The 24412-nt window shown below is 36.4% G+C and overlaps 1 protein-coding gene across 14 annotated transcripts in view; it reads right to left on the reverse strand.

The window, feature by feature from the left end:
- LOC101155555 (tensin-1) overlaps positions 1-24412 on the reverse strand; it is a 172530-nt gene that overhangs the window by 96453 nt on the left and 51665 nt on the right. For all 14 annotated transcript variants that reach the window (XR_002292726.2, XM_020712927.2, XM_020712931.2 and 11 more), the window contains exons 2-3: positions 11224-11338; positions 968-1005 (exon numbers count right to left, since the gene is read on the reverse strand). Coding sequence is in view for 13 of the 14 variants with exons in the window: in XM_020712927.2 (XP_020568586.1) it covers positions 968-1005; positions 11224-11338 (153 nt within the window). In the remaining variant the exon portion in view is untranslated. The remainder of the gene's footprint in view (positions 1-967; positions 1006-11223; positions 11339-24412) is intronic.

The raw sequence follows: 24412 nt of genomic DNA on the forward strand, positions 1-24412 counted from the left end.
ATATAACTGTTTTGATTGTTTAATGAACATTACATTTGCTATAGTCTAAAAAAAAAATGTGTATTTTTTTTCATTTGTGAGATATCTTGTTTTCAATAAAGATGGAAACAAGACAAAGTCTTTGCACCTAAACAACAATTATGTATCATACCATACATGATTGGTAAAAACTGTATAATTTTAAACGATGGACAATAATCAAGTATTTAAGGGTTGAGTTTATCATTTTCAACGTTGTGATGGTAATCTTTTTTTGAGGGGTACAACATACATGAACGCTCATCAGCCTGGTTTTTAGCATTGGCCTGCTCTCCACCCGTGGTATTTCCTGACAGTAAAAAAGAAAGCGGGCAACGCTGGCAACTAATATTCATTTCAATAATCACAACCAGATGAAGGGTGTGTGTATAGGTGCATTCATATCCAAGATTCCAGCTGTAAATCGTTTGGAAAACTGAAAATGTGATCATGATACACACACGCATGCACCTTTCTCTACCCAATAACTGAGCACAAACGTCAGCATGCCTCTGTTTTTCTTCCCACTTTCTTCTAAGTGCTTTTGCTGTTCCATGATAATATAAATCAGTGGAAGAATCAGGCTCAAACCTGTTATTTTTAGACATGGAGCAATGTCCAAGACACACAAGTTCTTCCAATGTAAACATATTCTGGTACACTGAGCACTTGTTTGGACATTCTTAACATTTTTTGACAACATAAATTCCCTGAACTCCATCTATCTCCTCATCTACGGTGCATGTATACTCACAAGCAAAGCCTAAAGGGGGAGTTCGGCAAAAATCGTCAAATTCTATTTATGTGTTCCATCTTTTAACACACATTCTCTCATTTTAGAAAGATCTGTAAATAAAAAGTACAACAAACTTCAAAGTATCATGTCTATGTACTTCTCTTATCACAATAGTAATTTAATGTGATCCTACGAGTATTTTTCATATCTTACCTTGACTTCGCATTTCTTGTGGCAAACTATTCGGCACACTAGAGAAAAACAAGAGAAACAGAGGAAATACAGTTAAACTTAGATTCTAATAAAAGTCCAGACAACATAATAGAGTCCAACTAATTCCCACATGAAGGTTTTTTTTCTTTTATCCAAAACATCTGAGAAGCACAATACTGTACATTAAAAAAATCCAAATAATGCATAGGAACATTTGCACAACAGCTGCTGCCTCAACTAAAGCTAAAAGCCCTGTTAGTGCTATGAATGTAAACCTGTAGATTGAATGTTCCAGTATACCCTGTTAGCTTCTCATCAGATAAGGTCAATCCTGTCCTTTTTCCTTCTGTGCACTTGTTTAAAAACAGTTATTATTTTCTGCCGCTTTACCTGTTTGTGTGTGTTAATCTGAAAACTGATATATAACTGATGTCATATTTTTAGCATTGTTCGAATTTAAACTGATCTGGTTTTCCAGTAAAAACTCTAGACTTGGACTGCCCAAGTGTCTCTTTGCATCAAATTTCAACAAAACTTTAAACAAAACTTTCATTTTCATTCTTATCTTTTCTTCTTTCCATTTGTATTTGGCTCACTTAACTATTTTTCTGCTCTTCCTGACAGTCATCCTGTGCAAATAATTCAACATCCTGTCTTTAGTCTTTAGAAGTGAGAAGCTGTAAAAGACCCACTCAAATGAAAGTTGTTATTAACACTTTCTTGTGGCAATTTTCTGTTGATGGAATACTTGTATAAAATGAAATAAGCTTAAAATTGTATTTCTGAATATTTCTTTATTTAAATCGTGAATCAGAAGCAGACAAAAAAATGCAATTTGAAAAAGATTGTTTTGTTACTACAGAACAAACTACAATCAGCAGACCACAAGCTCTCTTCTCCGCTCCATTCTGGTGCATTCAATTGTAGATGATTAGATCCATGTTCAACTTTTGGATCAAAACGGTACAGCTGGATAGCTCCAATATTTCTAGACATTTTTTTAATGTTAGGCTGGGATTTTGGGGGGCTGTGAGCTAGCGGGAGAGCACGTAAACAGAGAGCTCTCAGCAATGAGGAGGGGAAGGGGGGATGGGGTTGTCAAAAGGCCCGCCGACAACTCAGTTTTTTAAGAACTTCTGCCCCTCTGCAGAAACTATGTCCTGGAAAATGACCCTGTTTTTTTATTTAGGCCGAACAGAGCACAATTACATTTAAAAGACCACTGGGAAGGAGTTTACAATAGATCAAAAGATGATCAGAGTGCGTCTATAAGGCTGAAAGCACTTATTATTTTTGTTTGTTAGTTTTTTAATCCCAACTGTAAAATCTAAGCATGAAAGAAAAAAAATGACTTAAAATCAGGTAAATATGGCATTAATATAACAGTGGTCAGGTCTTCAAATTTTTATGTATAAAATGACACTTTTAATTTTTATATAATACAGCTACATAATAAAGGAGTTTGCAGATTTACGGCAAACTCCGGCATGAATACCTGCTTTTTGGTGAAAAACAAATAACCTAATATAACATAATAATATAATATAATAATGTAATAATAATAACCTAAAGAAATAACATTTTTACTCATTTTGAAAAATGTTTTTAGCTGGCCTTTATTCTTTGGATTATTTTTGTGTCTTATCCAAAAAAAAAAATGCCATTATTTATTTGAAGAGTAATGTAAATAACTAAGTTAAAAATAAAACTTTCACCATGTCTGTTTTCATTAGAGTTAAAGCTATTTTACCTGGAAAGTGATTTAATACTTCAAAGAACAAAGGAAATTAAATGTGATTAAGGAATTTATTTATCAAGGAACTTTAACTTAACTTTTTTGTAGTTTCTTTTCTTTGGTCAAGTCCTCTATGTGGACTCCCAGCGCGTCCACAAATACGGGTCAAAAGAGGAGAGAGCACCTGGACCAGCAATTCATAAATTGTTAAATCCTCTCAGAGGACTGAGAATAAAAACACAGCTCGGTGAGCTGAGAGGTATAGGCTTTCCAAATAAAGGAGATGACTGTTTGCTTTTCCTGGAAGGCTTTAAACCTTATGTAATGTATTATTCTTCCTGTCTTGAATCAGACTTTTCAAAGCACTTGTATTGTCTACTTAAAAAAACTTGATAAGAATTGATAAAAATGTGGACACGGAACAGTCTGGACACTACAGGAAACAAAAGATTATTTTTTTTCTGCAATCCAAAGTTCTTTCTGTTAACTATTTCTAACCTTTTATTCTTTAACTTTAACCTATAAAGAGGGGTCAATGTTTGCAAACATTTCTTGAATACATAATTACAGTGCAAAATATCATATTCAGGTGATTAAACCCTATGGGGTCTTATCAGAACCCATATAAACTGAGTTAAATGAGTGACCAAGTTATGAGTGAAAAACAAATACAACCAAACTACACAGACTGAGTATATCCCTAATGTCAGATTGATTATAAAATAAGCACAGATGGAGACAGGAGGAAGATCAGCTCCAAAGAAGGGTAAAAGAAGACAACTGAACTGCTAATTTGTCTATAAAACAACAATAACAACAATAATAACTTTAAAAAACCTAATTTTAATATATTAGAGTAATAAAGATAAAGATGTTAAACTAAACGATGTCCAACTAAAATATGGAGGAAGTCTGCAACTGTAAACCAACCATTAATTTACAAACTTTTAAAATCTGTAAAATAAAGTTTTTTTTCTCAAAAATGTGTTATTGACACCAAAACCACACACACAAAAAGATAAATTAAAGACTTCAACTGAAATGTATTAAAAGCTTTGCATCAAATAACTTATAAAGAAGAATAAACAAGACAGACGTAATGAGAGACGTAAGTCACTCGGATTGCTTTTGTGTGTGTCTGGAATACAAGTGATAGGTGGCGAAGTCATCAGCATCACATCCTCCCCCAGTCTGAGACCTGGGATAAAAACATTACAGTGAGAGAAGCTGGACTTCCATATTGGGTGTGAAAGAGTAGCGCCTCCACCTCGGGTTAGGCTTTACCTTTTTTAGGAAGGCCAAGCTTCAGGGAATAAACAGAACGGTGGAGGGAAAGGGAGGAGGAGGAGGAGGGGGCAAAGAGTTGTGGAGTGATGAAGAGGAATAGAAGACGAGGAAGATGTGAGCTGGGAAGAGATTGGAAATAAAAGCCCATTTATATAGGTGGAATAAATATGAAAATGGGGGTAAAGACCACTTATTGCAAGCACAGCAGGAATGGAAGTAGGGGGCATCTGATTCCACCTTTGATATACCGTGCAGAGGTGGGGGCTGTGTGACTGAGGCTGGGTGACTTCCTTCCTCTGGTCCCTTGGAATGAGCTTAAGCTCCCACCGGGCTGGGCTGGACCCCTTTAGAAAGTCGAATACAATCAGAGGGCAGGGCCTGGGCAATTTCCTCTTCCTCCGTCCGCCACACTCTCTCCATCCTTGTTCGCTCGGTTCACGCACGGGCCCGAACACGTGAGCAAAAACATGTGCCATCCAGTGAACAAACACACGCCCGTCTTTCACATAGATTTCATCCACTGAAGAGGAGCAAGGAAACATTGTTTTGTTGTTTTAAACGCTTGAAATGATGTGGTCCATTTCATCGTTTCTCCCCTGACACATCCTCTGTGGACAATGTTGTTTGACAGTCATGGTTTTCCAGGCTATAAGTAATCTAAAACCTGCCAAACCCCACAAAGAAAAAAAAACAAAACACTCAAAGAGTTACTCTAATGAAATTGCCCCTAAACCTGCACAAATGATCTCCACCTGCACAAAGCACTTTTTGTCAGCAAATTCTGGATCAAAATCGTTCAATGGGGTGGGGAACTGCCCAATCTGACAACACTGTCTTGGGGTAACCAATGACAATCAGGGAAAAAGATGATAAAACATATTCACAGGTGTCTGTAATTTTTCCCACACTTCTGTTTTTTTCCATCTCTTTGTACAGCAGCATTAACGCTTATAGGGTTCAGCACACAAGGCTTTCTTCTCCATCATTTGAGTCATGCAGGGATGTCATCGTTCAGCCCACGCGTTTTTCGCCCTTCAACACAAATCCCAACCAGGGCTGGGTTTCTGTGGGTAAAGCCCCACCTTCATTCAGCTTTTCCTAACATGGCAAATCCTCCACAAGAGCCGCATGGGTTTGAGGAGATTCCAGATGAAAACTCTCATGGAACTGTTTGCACACTCAGACCTGTGTCATCTGTTTGCATCTGCCTGGAAAAACATCACTTCTGTTCGCTTCTGTTTATTGTTCAGTCTGATTGTGTGTGTGTGTCTGTAGCTGTGGAGCCAGCTTGTTGAAACAGGTGTTTCCTGTGACACAAAGGGGGTAGCTACAAACATGCGCATTTGCACATACATTAGAATACAACAAACCCCTCTGACAGTAGAATTCGAATCTGCCCAAGTTCAGGTTTGGGTTTGCGTGGAGTTGCCCAGAAATACTGCATCAGATGTTTTGCACGTGGACTGAGGTCAAGCATGGAAAACAAGCAGCTCTACTGACACCTGGTGGTTGCAAAGGTTCACATTTTTGTCATGCAAGGATGTACTTTTAGATTCTTGCGGGTTTGCCATGAAAAATAAAATGTAAAAATTAAAATAAATTACTTAATATTTCTGTCATAATGTATGCAGTTACGTTTTGCTGTGCTAGGCAATATTTTTATGTCTTCTTCCTAGAATGTACTAGACTTTTTGTTTTGTTTTTTACATTTAAAAAGAAATGTGTGTAAAAATGTGCAAAACATCTTTGCATAGAAAAATGTCAACATTTCTAAATGTATCAGAAAAGAAAAGGAAAAGAGAGGTAGAAACCAGATGTTGGTAGCTAGAGGTTGTAAATATGTTTACTGAAAAATAATAAAGTAGAAATATTCATTTTAAAAGTTGCTAAAGTAGAAAAAAGTAATTGGTAAGAAAAACAGTTTATGTACAGACTAACCGTTTAAGGGTAGACTCCAATATTCATATAAAACCTATTAAATAAGACAATTAAATAAGACAAATTACATGTGTTTCTCAAATTAAAATACCATTTTTGACTATTTTTTTTATCCATATTTAAACTAACTTTTTAAATACCGTAGACTTTCTGACAACAAAAGTGTTATTTCTAAAATGTAATTTAAATAGGAAAAATTGTTGCTTACTATTGGTATGTAAGACTAATATTTCTACAACACAAATTTACTAAAGCAAAGATTTAAAAAAGGAAATACAGCAAAACCACCTCCAGGATCAACATTTTTCAAAAAAGGTTGAAAAAAAGGTAAACTAATGACTAAAAGAAGAATATATGTATTTTGCAAACTGCTTTTACTTGTTTATAAATCACATTTGCATTAAATGTAAAAATAAATAAATGCAAATTAATTTTGAAAAACAAATAAGTAGTTCTAAAACAGTCTGTACAACTTTTGAAAAAGTTGGTCCAACTTTACGTGTTGCTGTTTTAAAATCCTACCAGCAGGTGGCAGTCTTGCTGCAAGAACTGTTCAGGTGATTCCTTACCAGAAATGTTTCCTCTTTAGACTAACATGCTTCCCATTTAAGTAAATTTAAAAGAAAAAAAGCCTTAAAGCACTTGTTGAATTAGGCACATAAACTTCTTTATAGTTTGAAACTTCTACTTATATTAGTTGCTTTTTCAAAGTTTTCTGATAAGTAAAAATTGTATGTCTCCAAAACATCATCCACAGCAATCCAATGGTCTTTTATCTACTCACCAAATTGAATTTTAAGCAAGCATCCACAAAGAATTGTGGCTATTTTTTATTAGAAAATAAAACGTCTCCTTATTTAGTTTAATTCTGGACAAAGACGTTACTGCCAGAACACGTTTTCATGCTGTAAGAATGTTTAAACCTTCATGTCAATTATTGTCAACTCTTTCTTTCTTCTGTATGTTTTCCCCTTTTTGAGATTTGCTGCATACCACCAGCCTGAGCTAAGCGGTCCAGAACAGAGCCGTGATAATCTTCACTCTCTCTCTGTAAGTCACACACCTGCTATTGTGGAGTGTCTCTGGCAGACTTTGAAGATCACAGGACAAAGAACTCCAACCCTCATGTAATGAAAGAATCTCTAAACCTTTGTAGTTTGACTTAAAACATGGCTCTCTGTTATTTTTATAGCCTTATTATTATAATTTTTAGGTGAAGGGGGTCTTTACTGTTGAGTACTAAATAAGAGGAAAAGCAGAAGGATTTTTACCTTCACCTCAGAGCCAATTTTTACTAAACCAAAAACATGTGCTCATGTTTTTTTCTACTATATTGACCTTTTTTTTACTTTTCTCTTTAAGGGCACATCAGTGCTCTGTGTGCTCCATTGTTCTGGCCTTGTCTGCAAACTGTCCTACATAGAAATGAAAGCCAGCCCCTACCCTGAGGGCCCGTTCTCCAAAAATACACAACCACAGGGAGGACTGTTTTTTTTGTGGAAAACTGCAGTCCCGACCTGCGTCAACAGGCTTTTGTCAAAGAAACACCTTGTATCCTGGCAACTGTTAAAGAGAGAGGAAGTTCAAGGGCTCCTGTCATTATAGGAGCATGTGACCAGAGAATGTTAGTAAACAAGAGCGAGGGAAGGGAGAGGTTACAGGAGGGAATCGTACTAGGATCCTGTCTCATTCATGATGTAAGGGTTTATTCATTAAAAATGAAATTACTTGATCAAAAAATTTGTTTGGTTTTTTTTTGCACAAAAAGAAGTAGTGCATCAGGGAGTGAAAGAATATGTAAGTAAAGTGCAAAATCTAAGTTAAAGATGTAACCAAAAACTTTTGTTTTTACTTCTTTTGTTTTACTACTTTTTACTACTTTTGAGTTTTATCAAAAGGATTTCTTACAGTTATCACAAATCTTAACAAATTCCTTCTTTTTTTTTTGTTGTATTTTTTACTTTTTGGTTTAAAAAAAATAGACAATTTTTCTTGTTAGCCCACCTTCAGCCTGTTTCCCAATCCCCTCAGTGATAATAGAGTTTATACTCATGAAGATTAAATTATTACAAGCAGATGAAATATCACTATTCTTTTCAGTAGGTGTCATAAAATGAACTAAATGTAAAAAAATGTGTTTTTCTATGAAGGCCTAGGCAAACCTACCACTTACAAATAAACTTACCGAAACTAAATATCGGTCATGCCCTGCTAATGCAATGATAACATCAGGTGTGAAAGGAAACATCTCTGTGATGAAGTTTGGACAATGTCTGTATTCTACCAATAGTGGTTCCTAACCTTAGTTTTAGCGGTGTAACAGTTTATTAACTTAATAGAGGAATTGCGATCCAATCAGATCGATCTGTCTGAATCAAGTGGATAATCGAATTAAACTATGCTTTATAAAATCGCTTCAAAATAAAATCAATTAATTTTATTCATATTGGTATATTTATTTCAAAATAATGTAAAAACAACAAAATGAACACAGCGGGTAACACTTGTGATGGCAACAAAAAGTTGTGACAAGCCATTACAGTTTAATGTGTGTAAACACTTTGGGTTCCTCAAAGACGTGACCCTGTATTGAGGTTGAATGTTGTTATAATGTTCCATTTGGATTATTTTGATGTGGAAAAACAACAGTGGGCTGAACTTTATGAAACTAAAATGTGAATGGATTTGCCATTAATTCTTGTTTATTTGTACACATATGTAATTTATACTTGATTATCTTGCAAGAAAAACAAGAAATCTGGAAAACTTCACCTGCGCTGTTCAGTACAGGTATGTATTACTGAGTCACACTGGTTACATTTTTGGCAAAAGATGTCTGAGATCAGGGGTGCTCCTTACGTCGAACAATGTGACGGTAGACATCCCCACACACACACACACACCTTTTAGGCTTAATCTATTTAGTAGAAGTTGTCAGCTTTGAACTTGAATTAAGTGACTTTGGTGCATAATTCCAGGCCATGATTAATTTAGCATTTTACTCAAAAAATATTGTCTAAGTATTGATAGATCTATAGGTAGATCCTTTGGAGCACGTCTCCTCAAAAGTAGCTTTTGCACGCCAAAAAAGTGTGGGTACCCCTGTCCTAGATCAATTTAAGGTCAGTGAATGGGATTGGCAGGGCTAACAGATATGAGCCGACAGTGCAGCCAACAGTGGAGCAGAATGGATTAGAATGAGGAAGAGCAGAGAGCAGAGCTGGAGTTAATGGCATTAATCAGCTGTTTGTCCTTCAGGTGGCTTAAGTCTAGAGACTGTAACAAAGGGCTCCCTGCATCAAGCAGGACAGACAAAGAAGTGGAAGAAGAAAATCACATTTCTGAGTGTCTTAAATAAATGCATGCAGTTGAAAAGATCCTTAGACTAACAATGGTGTTCATACATTTTTTAAAACATAGCCTATCTGTTAAATAAATGTTAACACTAGAATAAACTGAAACACACTGCATTCATATTTTTAGTTACTTTTGTAGGTTTGCATTTTTATGCAGATGTATGGCTTTTAAAATATTGTTCTATTACTAAAGTATTATTACTTTTTATTCATTCCTATTGTTATTCCTAAATGGTTAGTAAGGTTTGCTTTATTAATCATTTAGAACAAAGTTGCTCTCTTTGCAGAGCATTTTCATCGTAAATCTTGTGTGAGAGAACCATGATACATCTGGGGAGGGAAAATTACACTGAAGTAAATTAAATCAGCATATAGTGCAGTGCAGTCTTGTCATGACAGCTTACTTTTTCTACAAATCACTTCCAAAAGACGGTTCCACTTGCTGAGCCGAGCAGTTTATGACACTACCTAAGAGACTGTGTGGTTTCACTGCTGCAGATCATTTAGGAAGACCATCACTGACAGCAGCAGCCACACAAACAACATTTAAAGATTTGAATATATCAAGGATGAGGTAGTGCAATTTTTATGTGTTTTTACAGCATTAGCTAAAACAAATCGTGCTTTATGGAATAGGCAGTAAGCTAAACAGTAGGTTTAAATTAGAACATAAGAGAGCAGATTCCTTCATCTGTGAGAAACTAATACCACTCTACCACAATACCTAAGTTATGTGTTTGTATTTTGTTCTTTTTCTACGGACTTTATCATGGAAATCACATCATCAAGAATAAAAAGCAACGAAAAATGGCACAAATACGAATATTCTCCTATTTACAATGTGAAAGGGATTCTCTTCTTTTCTGAGAGAAAAACAGCCTGTACCATGTGTACCATGTTTAAAGAGTGACACACCGCTTTGTTGTACCAAAACCACACATCCATCCATTTCCGCATGGTTTCTTTTGATATTATCTGTCTGGAAACAGACATTTCCACAACAATGTGATGAGCCTAGATTACTGAAATCATATCCGATCAAATTTCGTTGAACCCTTTAAAATAGGTTAAAATACTTTTTTATTTTTAAATAACAGTGTTATAATCTATTTTGGAATCTCAGTTGCTTTTCTACGATTGTTTAACGGTTTAGATCAGACCTCGGACCTAAGGACCCAAAGTTCCACCTGCACCGGATCAAAAGAACAATGCAAGTACAAAGTACTGGTAAACATGAGAACTTTACCTCTGATTTAACATTTTATTGAAACCAAACAGAAAAGGGGCCTCATTTTCATCTTTTATTCTCTGTGGTTCCTAACAACATTTATGACAGTATGTCCCTCAAGAGTTACCCATAAATCCTTTCCAATAAACACCATTAAGGAAATTGAGAAGCTGTTAACCTTTAACCTTCTTAGAGAATCTTTTGCCCTCCTCTATCACTTAAATGAATAAAGGCCATCACTAAGCTGACACCAGGCTGACTTTGATGACCTCCTATTTAGAACGCTGATGGATGTTGTAACAGATATTGCTTTCATTGCCCTAGTGGTTATTTTGAGAATCCTTCTGCTGCTTTGAACTATATGAGGAAATACAAGTGAGCAGTGTTTGGAGAGTGAATCTATTTCCTAGTTTCAAAGTGTCTTTTGACAGATCAAATTCTGACAGTAAATGCATCATGTAAGCGTTTCTATCAGTGGATAAATTATATATTTAAATAAATGGTCCTGCTGAGAATCCCTTTATAAAATAATGATGATCAGGCTATAAGATTACTAACAACACTCATTTTATTAGTTTGATCAGAGCAAATGCAACACAGTAAGATAATCCAGTAATGCTCAGACAATAGGTATTTGCAATAAACAACTTCAAGTCTATATAAAAACGTAGCTAGGCTAAGAAGTTACACCCTAAATATCGGTCTCAGTTACCTCTGCAGATGAGTCCATCCTGGATGATAGTTTGTTTGCAGACACTGCACTGCTTGGACTTCTTGAAAGTCTTCAGCCGGAACGTGTGGGAATGAAGAGCCTCCAACTCCTCTGGCTGCAGGCGGGAAGTCAAAAACAAAAGCATTGCTTTGTTAGGACGCTGCTATCAGTTCAGACGAATGAGGAAAAAATCATCCACGGCTAAATATGTCTGCACAAAACGCAACACGTTTTACACATCCAACCATTCAGGATTCTCAGGATTCAGATCTCACTGACAATTGTCAGTTTTGTTCCATTTCACAGGTTTATAATTTGATTTCAAACTTAATTTTAATTGGTTCATTTCCATTCCAAAAGCAGCTTTGCCTGTTTATATTTAACATTTTACTAAAATAGTTTTTTGAATTTTACAAAGAGAGAAGCTTTTTTTTTTACTTCAGAAATACAAAAAACTGAAATTAAAAAAAATAGATGTCATGATCACGTGTTGTAAATAAATATTTAAATTGAATAAAATCTTGATTTTTTACTATTTTAATCCTATTTCCAATCTACCCAATGAGAACTGTTTCCTCTTTATCAGGTAGACATATCATTTCATTTTCCCAGCAAGAGAGAGCAAGAGTCTTTAAACACCAAAAACTTTTCTTTTCATCCTTATCTGCAGCTCCAGGTTAGCTAGCAAATTTCATCACTGTTACACTGAAACCCACTAAGAAATGATTAGCATAACCCTGCAGAATCCAATAAATAAAAAACATGGTCCTTCATAAACAAAATAATCCAAAAGAAAAAAGGGTTTTGTTTTGTCAAGGAGTGGAAGAATCCAATATTTGTCATATCTGTAAAAATGTTTTTGTTTCAGGTAAATAAAAGACAAAAATTAATGTATATATAGTTCCAGGAGCCTACTTGTTTTTTTTATTTCACCCAGTGTGGGTGTCATGTGATGCCTTTGGTGACTTCCACACTTCACAGGCGACAAAAGAATCTTACAAAACGTTCAACATAACCTATAAATAACCAAAAGAGCAAACAATTGACACAAAAAAAGGTTAAAATGTCTACTAGTCGAAAACACCTCACTTAGTAATTTTCATCGAGCAACAGATATAGGATTTAGTAAAACAGGAAGATCGATGGAAATAATAAATAGACCAACATAGAAGGTAAAAAAGTCCAGAACTGTAACCAATTTTCTTACAAACAAAAAGAAAAATAATTTTTTTTATTTAATCATTTAATTATTAATTGGTTTATTCTTATAAAATATTTACCTGTTATTTGTTTCGATAAGAGGAAACGTTAAACCATACAAACAGAAAGAGGGTTAGAAGGTAAAATTAAAGCATTAAAAAAAAAGAAGCCACAATCTTTTTAAATATTTTAGCTTGCACAAAAGACTTAAAATACTTATTACGCACAAACTTATGTTGTTCAAAAAATGTTTAGTCAGTTTACCTTTTTTTGCCCGCAGGCTCCATATTTTCTGTTATGCATCTGCAGCAGTAACTGATACACATGCTACTGCATAAATAAATAAATAAATCTCTCTGTATAGTCCTTGCTATAAACAAAAACACAGACTGCATGAGGTTATACAGACATGAGTCAGCATGGAGACTCCCAACTTTGTGATTCCTGTCTGGGTCAATCTTTAACTTTTTTTCCTTTTTTTTAAATTTCCAATCTTTATTTTGCATTATTTAGACATAATTCTAACATACGTTTAGCACTGAGATTCTAGAACTACAGGAACTAAAGAGTTCAAGCATATGAAAACAATACATACGTTCTATGGTAAAAGCTTTTAAATGTCACACAAAGACAACTAAAACCACTTATTATCTCCCAACTCCTAAACTAATCATAAGTAGAAATACTCATAACATTCTTTTAAATTATTGTACTGTTATGCTCCTTTACAATAGAATAGTAGAAGCCGCAAACATGTCCTGTTTTTTTAACTGTTATTTATTTCAATTGTTTTCTCATAAAGGCAAAGGTTTTGAGTTAATCACCACTAGGGCATGGTTCCAAATTCCAACACCCCTTTCTCCAAAGTCTAGAAGGTGTTTGGTTCCAGACAATAATAAACAAACCAATCAGGTCTTTCCATGCTTGATGCATTAGTAGATTATTCCAATCTACACTCATAAAAGAGCAAAATCCTGTCAGCCTAACAGATTACAGGGAAGGGAAAGTTTCCAAATAAATCTGTCAAAAAAATGAAGTTTTAGAATAGTTGGAAAAGTAATTTCAACATGTCTTATACTCCTGATTTTCTCAAATATAAAAACTTAATTGCATAGAAGAATATTCAAACCAACAGGTGCAACTTCTTTTGTTTATCAAAATCCAGCTCAATGTTTGTTTCAAACCACATGGCAACAGCAGGACAGCAGGCCTTTCGCTCATCTTCAAGATACGCCTTACTACCACATAACTGGATTAGCTTAATCTATTTAGGCTGAAATAATGACTATGCAGGATGCACTACACTGGCAACAGGGCTTTTCTTCGTAGGTGCGAGGTTCCAGGCTGGCGCGCACACGTAGTGCTATCCAAGAAACAGCAATGCCAAATCCCTGACTGGTTCTTGCAATCAGTGTTTGAATTCTACTATGGATATTTGAGAGACAGCAAAAGGGGAAAGAGTGGGTGTCTTTCAGTTCAAAAAAAAGTGACACTTTTACATAAAGGATATTTTTAACTCAAACAGCTTAGATGTTATCATGAAGAAGTCAGTAACAATGGCTGTATTAAGAAGTTTGTGGGAATGGAGGTTTGCTCCTGTTATTTAGTCTGTTTTATTTTACAGACCTTTTTAAAAAAATCATAAGTAGGTGCAAAAGTTTTTTTTTTTCTTTATTAAAATCCAATAAAACCAATAAATATAAGTACTAGTGTAAATCTAGAGTAGTTGTGTTTATATAAAAAAAAAATATATAAAGTTAAAAGATGTTTTCCTAATTCTAAACTGAATTCTTTCCATAATCAGAGGAATGATGACTTTATCAGTTTAATAATGCAACATTTACAAGTTATATTTAACTGTGAATAGTAAGCACTCTTATCCCTGGGTACCCAAGAGGATTATAGTGATGAAAAATACTAAAACACACAATGTCAAGTGTGAAATGATAAGTTTTATCTTCAAAATGCCTCTGTCTCTTTATGTTCTGTTTTCAGGCGTATTTGTTTTTCTCCTGTCACAGTCTCAACTGTTTTTATTTGATAATTATCAACAGCTGTCTTCATTCCAGTTAATTATATTCAGTGTCTTTAAGGGTGTAAAACTGGACACATTTGGTTTGCTTTAAGTGAACCAGAGTTCGTTTACCCCAATAATCCGGAACACATTTTTTTTACAGTCTGAATACACTCAAGCGGACCCTGGTCCTGGACCAGGAATCGCTCTTTGACCCATCTTTGGAGGTGGTCTCGATTAGTTTCCAATCGGACTCAGCTTCGGTTCACTCTGAGATTCCTGAGATTGATTACAAACTGTCCTCGGAGTGGAAACACTGAACCAAAACGACCACCGTAGCCAACATAAAGAGAGTAGAAATAAAGCAACAGATGAGCCGCAGACAAATGTAAAGCAGCAATTGTTGTGTTATCAAAGAGAAAAAAAGAGTCCAACTGCTTACTTGTTCGAACGTTTATTTTAACACTGCGGAAAACACATCTTGCATGCTTTTCTGTGTCTTTATACAAGGCACACGGGTGGCGCTGCTGTGATGTTATCCTAAAAGCTAAAAGCTTTCTCTTAAAAATAATGCCATAACACCACAACGATTGAGACAAAACAACTTGTTGAATGTGTTCGGATGAAAGCAGGCTCACCAAAACAACTTTTAGCGTGATACACATTGCTTCTCACTGGTTTCCTGACAATCTATATCTCATAAACTCTTAGCAGCATACCTTCATACCCGATTTCTCCTCATCACTGCAGTTGTTAGCATCCTCTGAGTTAAAGCATACACAGCACGTCTCCTTGACAGTAACCACCGTTCAGCATGCCTCCTCCGTATCAAAATAACAAGTAAAAAACTGGTAATCTAAACATAAAGTTTTAATAAGTTAACTGTCCTGATAAGGATTGTAAAGCGTAGCACGTCCATCTTTCTCTTTTCTCTTGTTGACCTGTCCTCACAGTTCCAGGTCAATGACTGAAGAGATCTTTAGTTACGTGTTTACAAGCTTTGCTCCGTAACAGAACGGTCCACTTGATGCCAGTCAAGATCAAAACGCAAGGATCAGTACTCGATCCAGAACAAAGGATATTTTATAGTCTGAATACACCTTAAGTCTCAAGTCATCTGTTTTGTCATGCTTTAGTTCCTCCATTAGTTCGTAGTTTTATCATGATTACATGTATTTATTAAATGGTTAGGTCACCACCACAAGTCTGGTCTGCATTTTGGGTCTTCCACCAACAATTCCTGCTATGTATGTTTTTCAAATCTGTTTTACTTTTACATATTTATTAAAACTTGTTTTATGTCATCCCTAGTGGTGGGCAAGTGAAGTTTCATAAAGCACTGAGACTTTCCAAACATTTGTGTAAAAAGAAAAGAAGAAAAAATGCACCCGTAACCCTTGTGGTATCCTAGGCACTTTAACATTGGGAGTTGGGTCATCTAGACCCACTAGACAGTGCGCTGAACCTTTTTTCTTCAATGATTTGTGATCTTCACTGGTTTCCATGGATTACATGAAATCCTTCCACCTTTATCAACCTTTGTCATGGTAGGGAGAACACTTCAATGTTAGGGTGGGGTCATCTAAGATAGCACAAGGGTTAAAGTGTTGGTTAAGAGTTCATTTCAAGATTTGAGCTTTATTTAAATACTGTACTAAAAGTCCCCCTGTTATGATGCATAATAATACACGTTATATAGCTTGTATGGTGGCAAACCACTCAAATCTGTCATATCTGTTAAGATGTTATTGGCTAAAAAAATGCATTGCAATACCATGAGACAGTGACACACCGAAGGACTATGAGACAATCAACAGCTTTGTTTAGAATGAAGCACGAAGCAAAATAGCGATGACTTTCAAAGCTTTGTTCGAAACTTTGATTAAGTCACTGAGTAATATAATCAAAGCTTGGAACGTCATTGATCGCGTGATCATCATTGACATTTTGATACAAGGTTAGACACACCGCTTCGAATCACTCCGCTTAAAGAAGAGCAACACAACCTTAGAAGCCTCTAAAATCATGAGCCCATCACTAGTAATCCCATGGAAGAAAATGGCTCTTAACGTAAACAAAATACAATCTTATCTTAATGGCATTTAAGTGATATTTCACATTTGCAACACATTTACCTTTTCCTCACTCTGTCCTTGACCCTAATGGTTGCATGCCTAATCTCCCCCTTATCATGATCTTATCTCCAACTTCCTTCTAAGTCTGACCTTAAACCAAGTCTTAAAAGTCACATCCACCTAAAATTTGTTTGAGAACACAGTAACATGTTAGCAAGAAGGTCCCTGTAAGGTAGTGTAATGTTGGTTTCTGGACCCCGCAATCTCCTAAAGATAAGACCACAAATACGCTCACTTCAAAAACCGCCATGCTTCTCTGAGCTTCCCCCTCCCAACACCCCAACCCAGTGCCTCAGGTCGGCTGATCAGCTACTCGTGGAGGTAACACAGTCCAAGACCAAGCTCAGAGGTCTGAGCGTTTTCAATATGTGCACTGAAAATGTGGAATGAGTTACCACTGCGCATTCGGCAGGCATCCTCACTGTCCATTTTAAAAAACATTCTGACACAGCATGAGACTCTGCCCTGCTAAAGCTTTTTATTATTTTAATTTCTCTTGCTTTTATTAGTGTTCTTGTTTTACTATTGTATTCATTTTATTTTTGACTATCTTACTTTTAAATTGTTTTTACTTTTAAATTTTTGTTTTAGAGGATTTTACTGCACAACGCCTTGTTTGACTTTGGTTATGTTAAGGCGCCATAAATAAATACATTTTAACTTTAATAGTAGTAGGTTTAGGGGCTGTCATCTGGACTTAGTTTTTAAAGCCAGAAGACGTTTCACCTCTTTGTGACACAAAGCCTTTTGGATAAGAGGTGAAACGTCTTCTGACTTTAAAAACTAAGTCCAGATGACAGCCCCTAAACCTACTACTATGATGGAATCAACCTGGATGAATCAGAGTCTTCATAGACATATTTTAAGTATAACTAACTTTGTAAAACAAAAGTCAGTTCATTCTTCTACTTGGTAATTCTTTTAGCTTCTCCCTTTTCCCAGATTCTTTTTTTTTAACAATCAATAAAAGGTTTGATGGAAATGATGCCAACCAGAACTTGAATATGTAAAATTTCCTTCAATTTCAAGATTTCTTTCCCAGTGGCTCTGACTGCTCTGTTGTTCTTAACACAGAAAAAAAATAACTTTTTCCACCATAAGCTGATCATTTATTTAATTTTGCAACCTTACAAGAAATCTGTGCTCCAATCATTTAACTCCAAAAGACTATGTCAATACTGAGCAACATAATAGAATAGTCCCTTATGTGAGCTTCTATTGTCTCTGATTATTAAAATCCCCCCCTCAAAAAAAATGCACATAGTCTGTTGATTGTTTGGGTGGGTGGCTGGAGTGGATGAGAAGTCGATTGGGGAGACAGGGGTAACGAGTGGGGCAGTGGGGGTTGGGACCCCTTCCCAGGAATTGCAACTTTTTCTGTTTGTTTCAGAGCATTACAGCTTTACGCAAATGTTCCTCATCCTTCACATTCACATCACCCCGCGGAATCCAAAATGGGCCACCAAAAGAAAGGAAATGGTTTCAGACAGGCAGCAGAGACCCCGAAAGCTGGGGGGTCAGGGTATACACGTACCCCCCTCAGTTCAGGCATTACAGCTCCTGGGAAAAGATTCCTGTTCCCTTAGAGACGCACGCATAATCTCCGGTCTAGTACTCATTAGCACACATGGGCAAAACAGCCACTCTTGTGCATAGTACTGTGCAAACACATACACACACACACACACACAGATGAACTCATTCTTAGATTTTGTGCATGTACACAGACTGACTAACACACAAACACACATTTGCATCCCCAACAATCCCTCCCACAAGCCACTCCACTTTGAAACTTTTTCCCACTGTTATAAAGCCTCAGAAAGAGAAATATCTCTAACTGGCATACATTCTTTAGTGCATTTGTAACAAAAAGAAAATTTGTGGATAGTTGCAGAATTTTTTTTATTTTTTTCTTGCAAAACAACATATCCAATGTTAGATATTGTTGTCTGTCCTGTTTGGAATTTTTGTTGTCTTAATTAAATCCATCTTGCGCACATTTTTTATGGACACAAAGGTCTGTTTGCACAATTGACATACTTCAGACAAATTTACTATGCTGTATAAGAAGCTTGTTTTTGTAGCTTTACAACTAAACTGAGTTATATATTGTTTTGATTAGTTAAAGCCAATTGCCATTGCTATGATTTGCAAACATGGCTTTAGGTAGAAAATTAAACACCATTTTTAAGAAGGATTTTTACACTATTAGTGTTTCAGGAGTGTGTTGTGCAGCAGTGACATTTCTATTGTGCATGTACAGTCTATATATAAATCATGCATATTACTGCAGCTATCACTTAATTTATAAATTATTTACAATTTGAAAAAATGCAGTTTTGGCTTAAATTTTTTTTAAAAACAGAATATTTTACATCCTTTATTTTTTGGGGGTCAAATTTGCCTAAACAACCTCTAAATGTGCTGCTTTGTTCTCTCTGCAAGAGCCAAAGTGTGTCACCCATGCAGAAACACATTCGTGCAAAATTTGTGTGCAAAAATGACCAAATTCAGTGAATCATTAAGGCAGAATTAAAATTTATGGTGTGCTCTTTTAGCCATAGATGTTTATGCAAACTAAGTTTTTGTAACTGTTTATTAGCTGAAGTCAGACACAGATGGTGTTGATGGAGATTTTATCAAGTTCAGCGTTTAGCTCAAACAAATATCCCCAGTAGCAACTCATAGCTCACTGTGCTTCATATTATAATTCAGCTTTATATGGAATTCAGGTACAATAAAATGTGGTTTACTGAAACTAATCTTGAAAACCAAACAAGGGAAGAAAAGAGCAAAGGTGCAATATATGAATGTATTACATAATATAAAATCCCTTTCTTTTTCAGAAGACTACAGTTATGTATGTTTGCAAAAACCCTCTTACTTACTTCACCTTTCAGCATATCCCTTTAGGGGTCGCCAAAGCAAATTAAGTTTCACTGATTCACACAGGTGGTTCAGCAGAGATTTTCACCCTGGATGCCCTTCCTGACAAAACCCTGTATTTTATCCAGGCTGGGGACCGGTACAGGGAGACCCAGACTTGGGCTTCTTTGTGGCTACACAGTCAGGCAACATGCCAAATATCTTGCCAAGGACCCACACTGGATGAAGCTCATCAAGCTCCCTGGGGGGGCGCGAGTCACCTGGTGTGACAAGGCTGGGAGGGGAGGGGGGTGGGGACAAATGTCACGAATCTTTTTCGCTGCTGAACATAAGCAAACCGCACTTCTGAACTGCATATCCACTGGTCTTACGTCACTTACATTAACCTAATCCTAACCGTGACATTTGAAGGCGTAATTATTGTTGTTAATGGCAGTTTTAACGTCTTAAAAGAATGGTAATGCCGCCCAGACATTAACGGTATTGCCTCCGCGCTCCAGAGTTTGAGAACATACAAAGTGAATGATTTCATGTATTTATTTATACTTTGTTTATAGGATCATTCACTTTGTACATGTCTTCTCTGCGAGAACCCTTTCTCAAATATTTCCCAGACAATAGTGCTCAATAGTACGACAGAGTTTTAGGGCCACAAAAAAAGTAAGTAAAATTACGAGAGAAAAAAATGGTAAATTTATGAGAAAAAAAATTGTAGATTTACAAGATTAAAGTTGAAGCATTCAGAGCAGCAGCAAGTGAACGTCACGCAGCAGCAGAGCAGACCGACTAAACTAACTTGAACAGGTTAGCTGAATGTTTATTGATAACGTTACAAATGTTATTAATGTTTTATTTATCGATTGGATCACTGCTTGCAGGATCTCTGCAGCCCGTCGATGAAGACATCAGTATCCATGCAGCTGTCCACTTCAATTCTAGCCTCCTCCACCAGAGACAAGATCTCTACGTGTGATGCTTCCGTCTGAGGAGGTGCACTTTTTGGCATTTTCAACATTCTAATGCTAAAATAACAGACTATTTTCATTCATCTTTGTTGTTTTATGTTGAAACGGGACATTTCATCTGGAGGAGGGGGCGTATGTAACACTGTTTACTTTCCGCATTGGTGTTCTGCACATGACAGGCTATTGACGTAAGGTGACAAATGGACTTCTGGGTATGTGAATGAAAAGGGCTGAATAAATTAGCAGTCCTCTACACCCAAACGTGTCTCTGAGCTCCTTATTTTACATATGAAACTCAGCTTTACCGACACTGAACCCCAGAAAGCCAGCAACACTAACAATAATTTAATTTTGAGTCGCCAAAAGGTTCAGAAGTTTTTGTTTTTGAAACCAATCCGGTAATAAAGCTTTAAAAATGCTCCACATCTTTCATCTTAAAGTTGAACGTTGAAAGATGAATTTCAACTTTTTTTCCTGTAAGTGAGGCACAAACAAAAAAAATAATGCTCCAGAATGTTTTTCTCACCGTGGCCCTAGAACGCAGAGATCCAATAACCCTTGTGCTATCCTAGGCACTTTACCATTGGGAGTTGGGTCATCTAGACCCACTAGACAGTGCACTGAACCTTTTTTCTTCAATGATTTGTGAACCTCACTGGTTTCCATGGATTACATGAAATCTTTCCACCTTTATCCACCTTTGCCATGGTAGGGAGAACACATCAATGTAAGGGTGGCGTCATCTAAGATAGCACAAGGGTTAAAAGCAGCAGCACCTGCTGATTTGAGCTCTGCTGAGGAGGATCAGTTCATTGAAATCACGTCAGACTCCACCCTGAGGAAGAGGTGTACAGCACAGACACTTCCTGAATTCTGGCTGGGTGTGGAGAGGGAGCATCCACTCATGGAATAGAAGGCTGTGGGCATTCTCCTTCCATTCTACGTCCTATCTTTGTGAGATCTGCTTTTCTGCTGTTGCCCCTTTAAAATCAAAGAACAGAGCTCGGCTCAATATTGAGCACAACTTGAGAGTTGCAGAAACAAACCTACAACCTCATTTTGAAAAGATGTGTAGCACAAAGCAGGCACATTGCAGCCATTAACACAACTTTTTGTTTCTTTTTGCACATAGATTCAATGTTAATGTTCTTACAAAGCAAATGATCCTTTTTTTCTAGTCTCTAGCAGCAGGAATGCTTATTTTGATATGGTATTAAAGTCTAACATATTTGGCTTATTTTGTCCCAGTTTTTTCGCGGTGTGTGTGTGTGGGGGGGGGGGGGTGAACATTTTTCCTCCACCTAAGGGGAGACCAAAAAAGTTTGAGAACCATCTTTATGTAAAATTGGTGTCAAAATGTCAAATTGTTTCTTTCTTGGTCTTTGGTTCAAAGTGATTAATCACAATATCCAGATAGACTTCACTGCACTGTATTAGGTAATCTGTGGAGACAAATTTATCCTTGACTATGCTTGGCAACACACATTCCACCTGAAAAACGTAATGAAATGCTGTTTTTTTTTTCCTTTTTAAGCCAAAGTAACTCTTCAGATTTGTGACTCATGCAGTTATCACTTGTTGGCTGGTCGGCGAGGAACCAGATGCAAGGAAAGGCTCAGATAGGAGTCAAAAAGTCTAATGATTTAATGAAAAAAGAAACCCAGGCAAAAATGCAAAACCAAAGAACAAAGCCAAGCTGAGAAACACAGTTTAGAATACAAAACGACCCAACATTGAACACAGAAAGCAGTTAACTTAAATAGGGGAGCAAACTAAATCAGCAAAGTGCAGACACACGCAAACTCTTCCAAAGAGATCAGGTGAGGGTAAGGATCAACACAACAAGTGATCTACCCACGGACTTGAGAAGTAAGCCGCAGACGCAAAGGCTAACGCGGCGTTAAAGAGGATGCTGAGGAAGCGTGCGGCAGCGGCTCAGGAAAAAAGGAAATCGCCCACCTCTGCCTTCATTGATTCGTAGCAACGTGTGTGCACTGTCAAGAAAGGTTGATGAACTAAGGATTAACAGTCGGCATTTATATGAAAACAGGGAGTCATGTATGATTGTGCTGACGGAAACTTGGCTCAGAGAGGAGACACCTGACAGCTACATCCAACTAGATGGATTTACCTGCGTGAGAGCAGACAGAGAACTATCTTCTGGCAAATCCAAAGGTGGCGGAATCTGCATATATGTCTGGAATGAAGGGTGTAGCTAAATCACAGTGTGAGATAAGACCAGACTTGGAAATGTTGTCCATCTCGTTACACCCATTTTATTTACCAAGAGAGTTTGGTAATATTATAGTTTGTGTGGTTTACATCCCCCCGAGTGTGAACACATTAGAGGCCACCAGTCAGTTAGCAGACTGTGTGTAAAGACGTCTTCAGCACACTCCTGGGGCCCTGGTGTTTTTAATGGGTGATTTTAACCACACGCAGCTAAAATATTTCTTACATCAGTTCAGTAATCATCATCAGTAATTATGTTCCAACAGTTCCATCAGTCAAATTAGACATTTTCTAAATGAATTTTGCTACACATTTACCAGATAACTTCTTTCAAATTAAATGTCAAATACCCTTTTCTTTATCATTTTAATTAAGTGACAGAATAAGCTGTGTTGAGGAAGGAAATGAAAAAGCATTTTGGCGGATTGCTTTTTCATTTTAATTTTGAGTCAAAAAATGCAGCTTCATTTTGAAAATAAGAAGGCATTTCTGGTTTTGACTTTTATTTTTAATTATGCTACAGAATCGCTTCCAGAGTTTCAACACTCTGCGTTCTTCTTACTTGCTTTAAGGAAAATAATTATATGTGTGTGTTTATTATTTTGGGTACTAGTCCCAAGTTTTAATAGTTGTTGTAGATTAATTGAGAGTGTTCTTTTTTTTTTTTGTGAATTGATAATGCATTTTACTGAATTTTTTTTTAGCACTGTGGTTTTAAAGTTTCAGTTACCAGTAGATATTTTATTATTCGTGTTCTTAACTGTGAGAGTCAGGTCTGGAGGAAATTTTGTATACTCCAGTTTTTAATTTTTTATTATGTATTTGTTTTGTGTACTTTTATTATTCTCACTTTATGTATGTTATGTGCGAATGCTGCTATACAGCTAAGTAGCTCTGTGGCCCAGGACAAATTTCCTCTTTGAGGAAAATAAAATTGACCTTACATTACCTTACTGCCACTCTCTGGCAAAGCTTCAAACATTACCTCATGGTAAACGTGAGCTATGTTTGTCTGCATCTGCAAGCATGGCTTTCAAACTGTTTATTAGGGTTATAAGGAAATGACCCAAATGCAAACTTATCTTTTTTTTTTTGTATGACAGCCTTATTATTGGTGTAATATATTCATTCATTCATCTTCTAAACCAGTTTTGTCCCTTTCTGGGTCACGGGGCTGCCGGAGCCTATCCCAGCCACTCGTGGGCGAAGGCAGGTGACACCATGGACAGGTCGCAGGGCGGTGTAATATTTATGCCAGAAATACATTCTGATTCTAGCCTTAGCATTTTGTTTTCTCATTGGTTACCCCTTTCAATTCACTTCATCCATCTTATATTTTAAAAGAATGATTTAACCTAATGACCATACAGACTTTTGAAATTAAGGTGCAATTTGTTATCTGCAGGTGGTAATGGAACAAAGGTATTTTAATATGGTTTTAAAGAGGAAGTTTAAAGATGTTTAAAATGATGTGACTTAATGTGGTAAAACTATCCACATGGATTTTAAAATAAGACACATTGAACCTAAATTTCTGTTTCAACAACATCTGCAACAAATTGTTTTTTTAATCCTCAAGATAGAATGAAATAACATAGTCGCAAGGATTAAAAAAAAAAAAAAAAAAGAGTGAGAGGCTGGAACCTAAAATAAGAAATGAGTAGATAGTAACATGCAGACAAGCAAGCAAATACATCCATAGTTGGCAGTGATCCCCCCGCCCAACAATACAATCAGACACTATTGTTCTTGCC

The sequence above is a fragment of the Oryzias latipes genome, chromosome 21, assembly GCF_002234675.1.
Source record: "Oryzias latipes chromosome 21, ASM223467v1".
Classification (NCBI taxonomy): Eukaryota; Metazoa; Chordata; class Actinopteri; order Beloniformes; family Adrianichthyidae; genus Oryzias; species Oryzias latipes.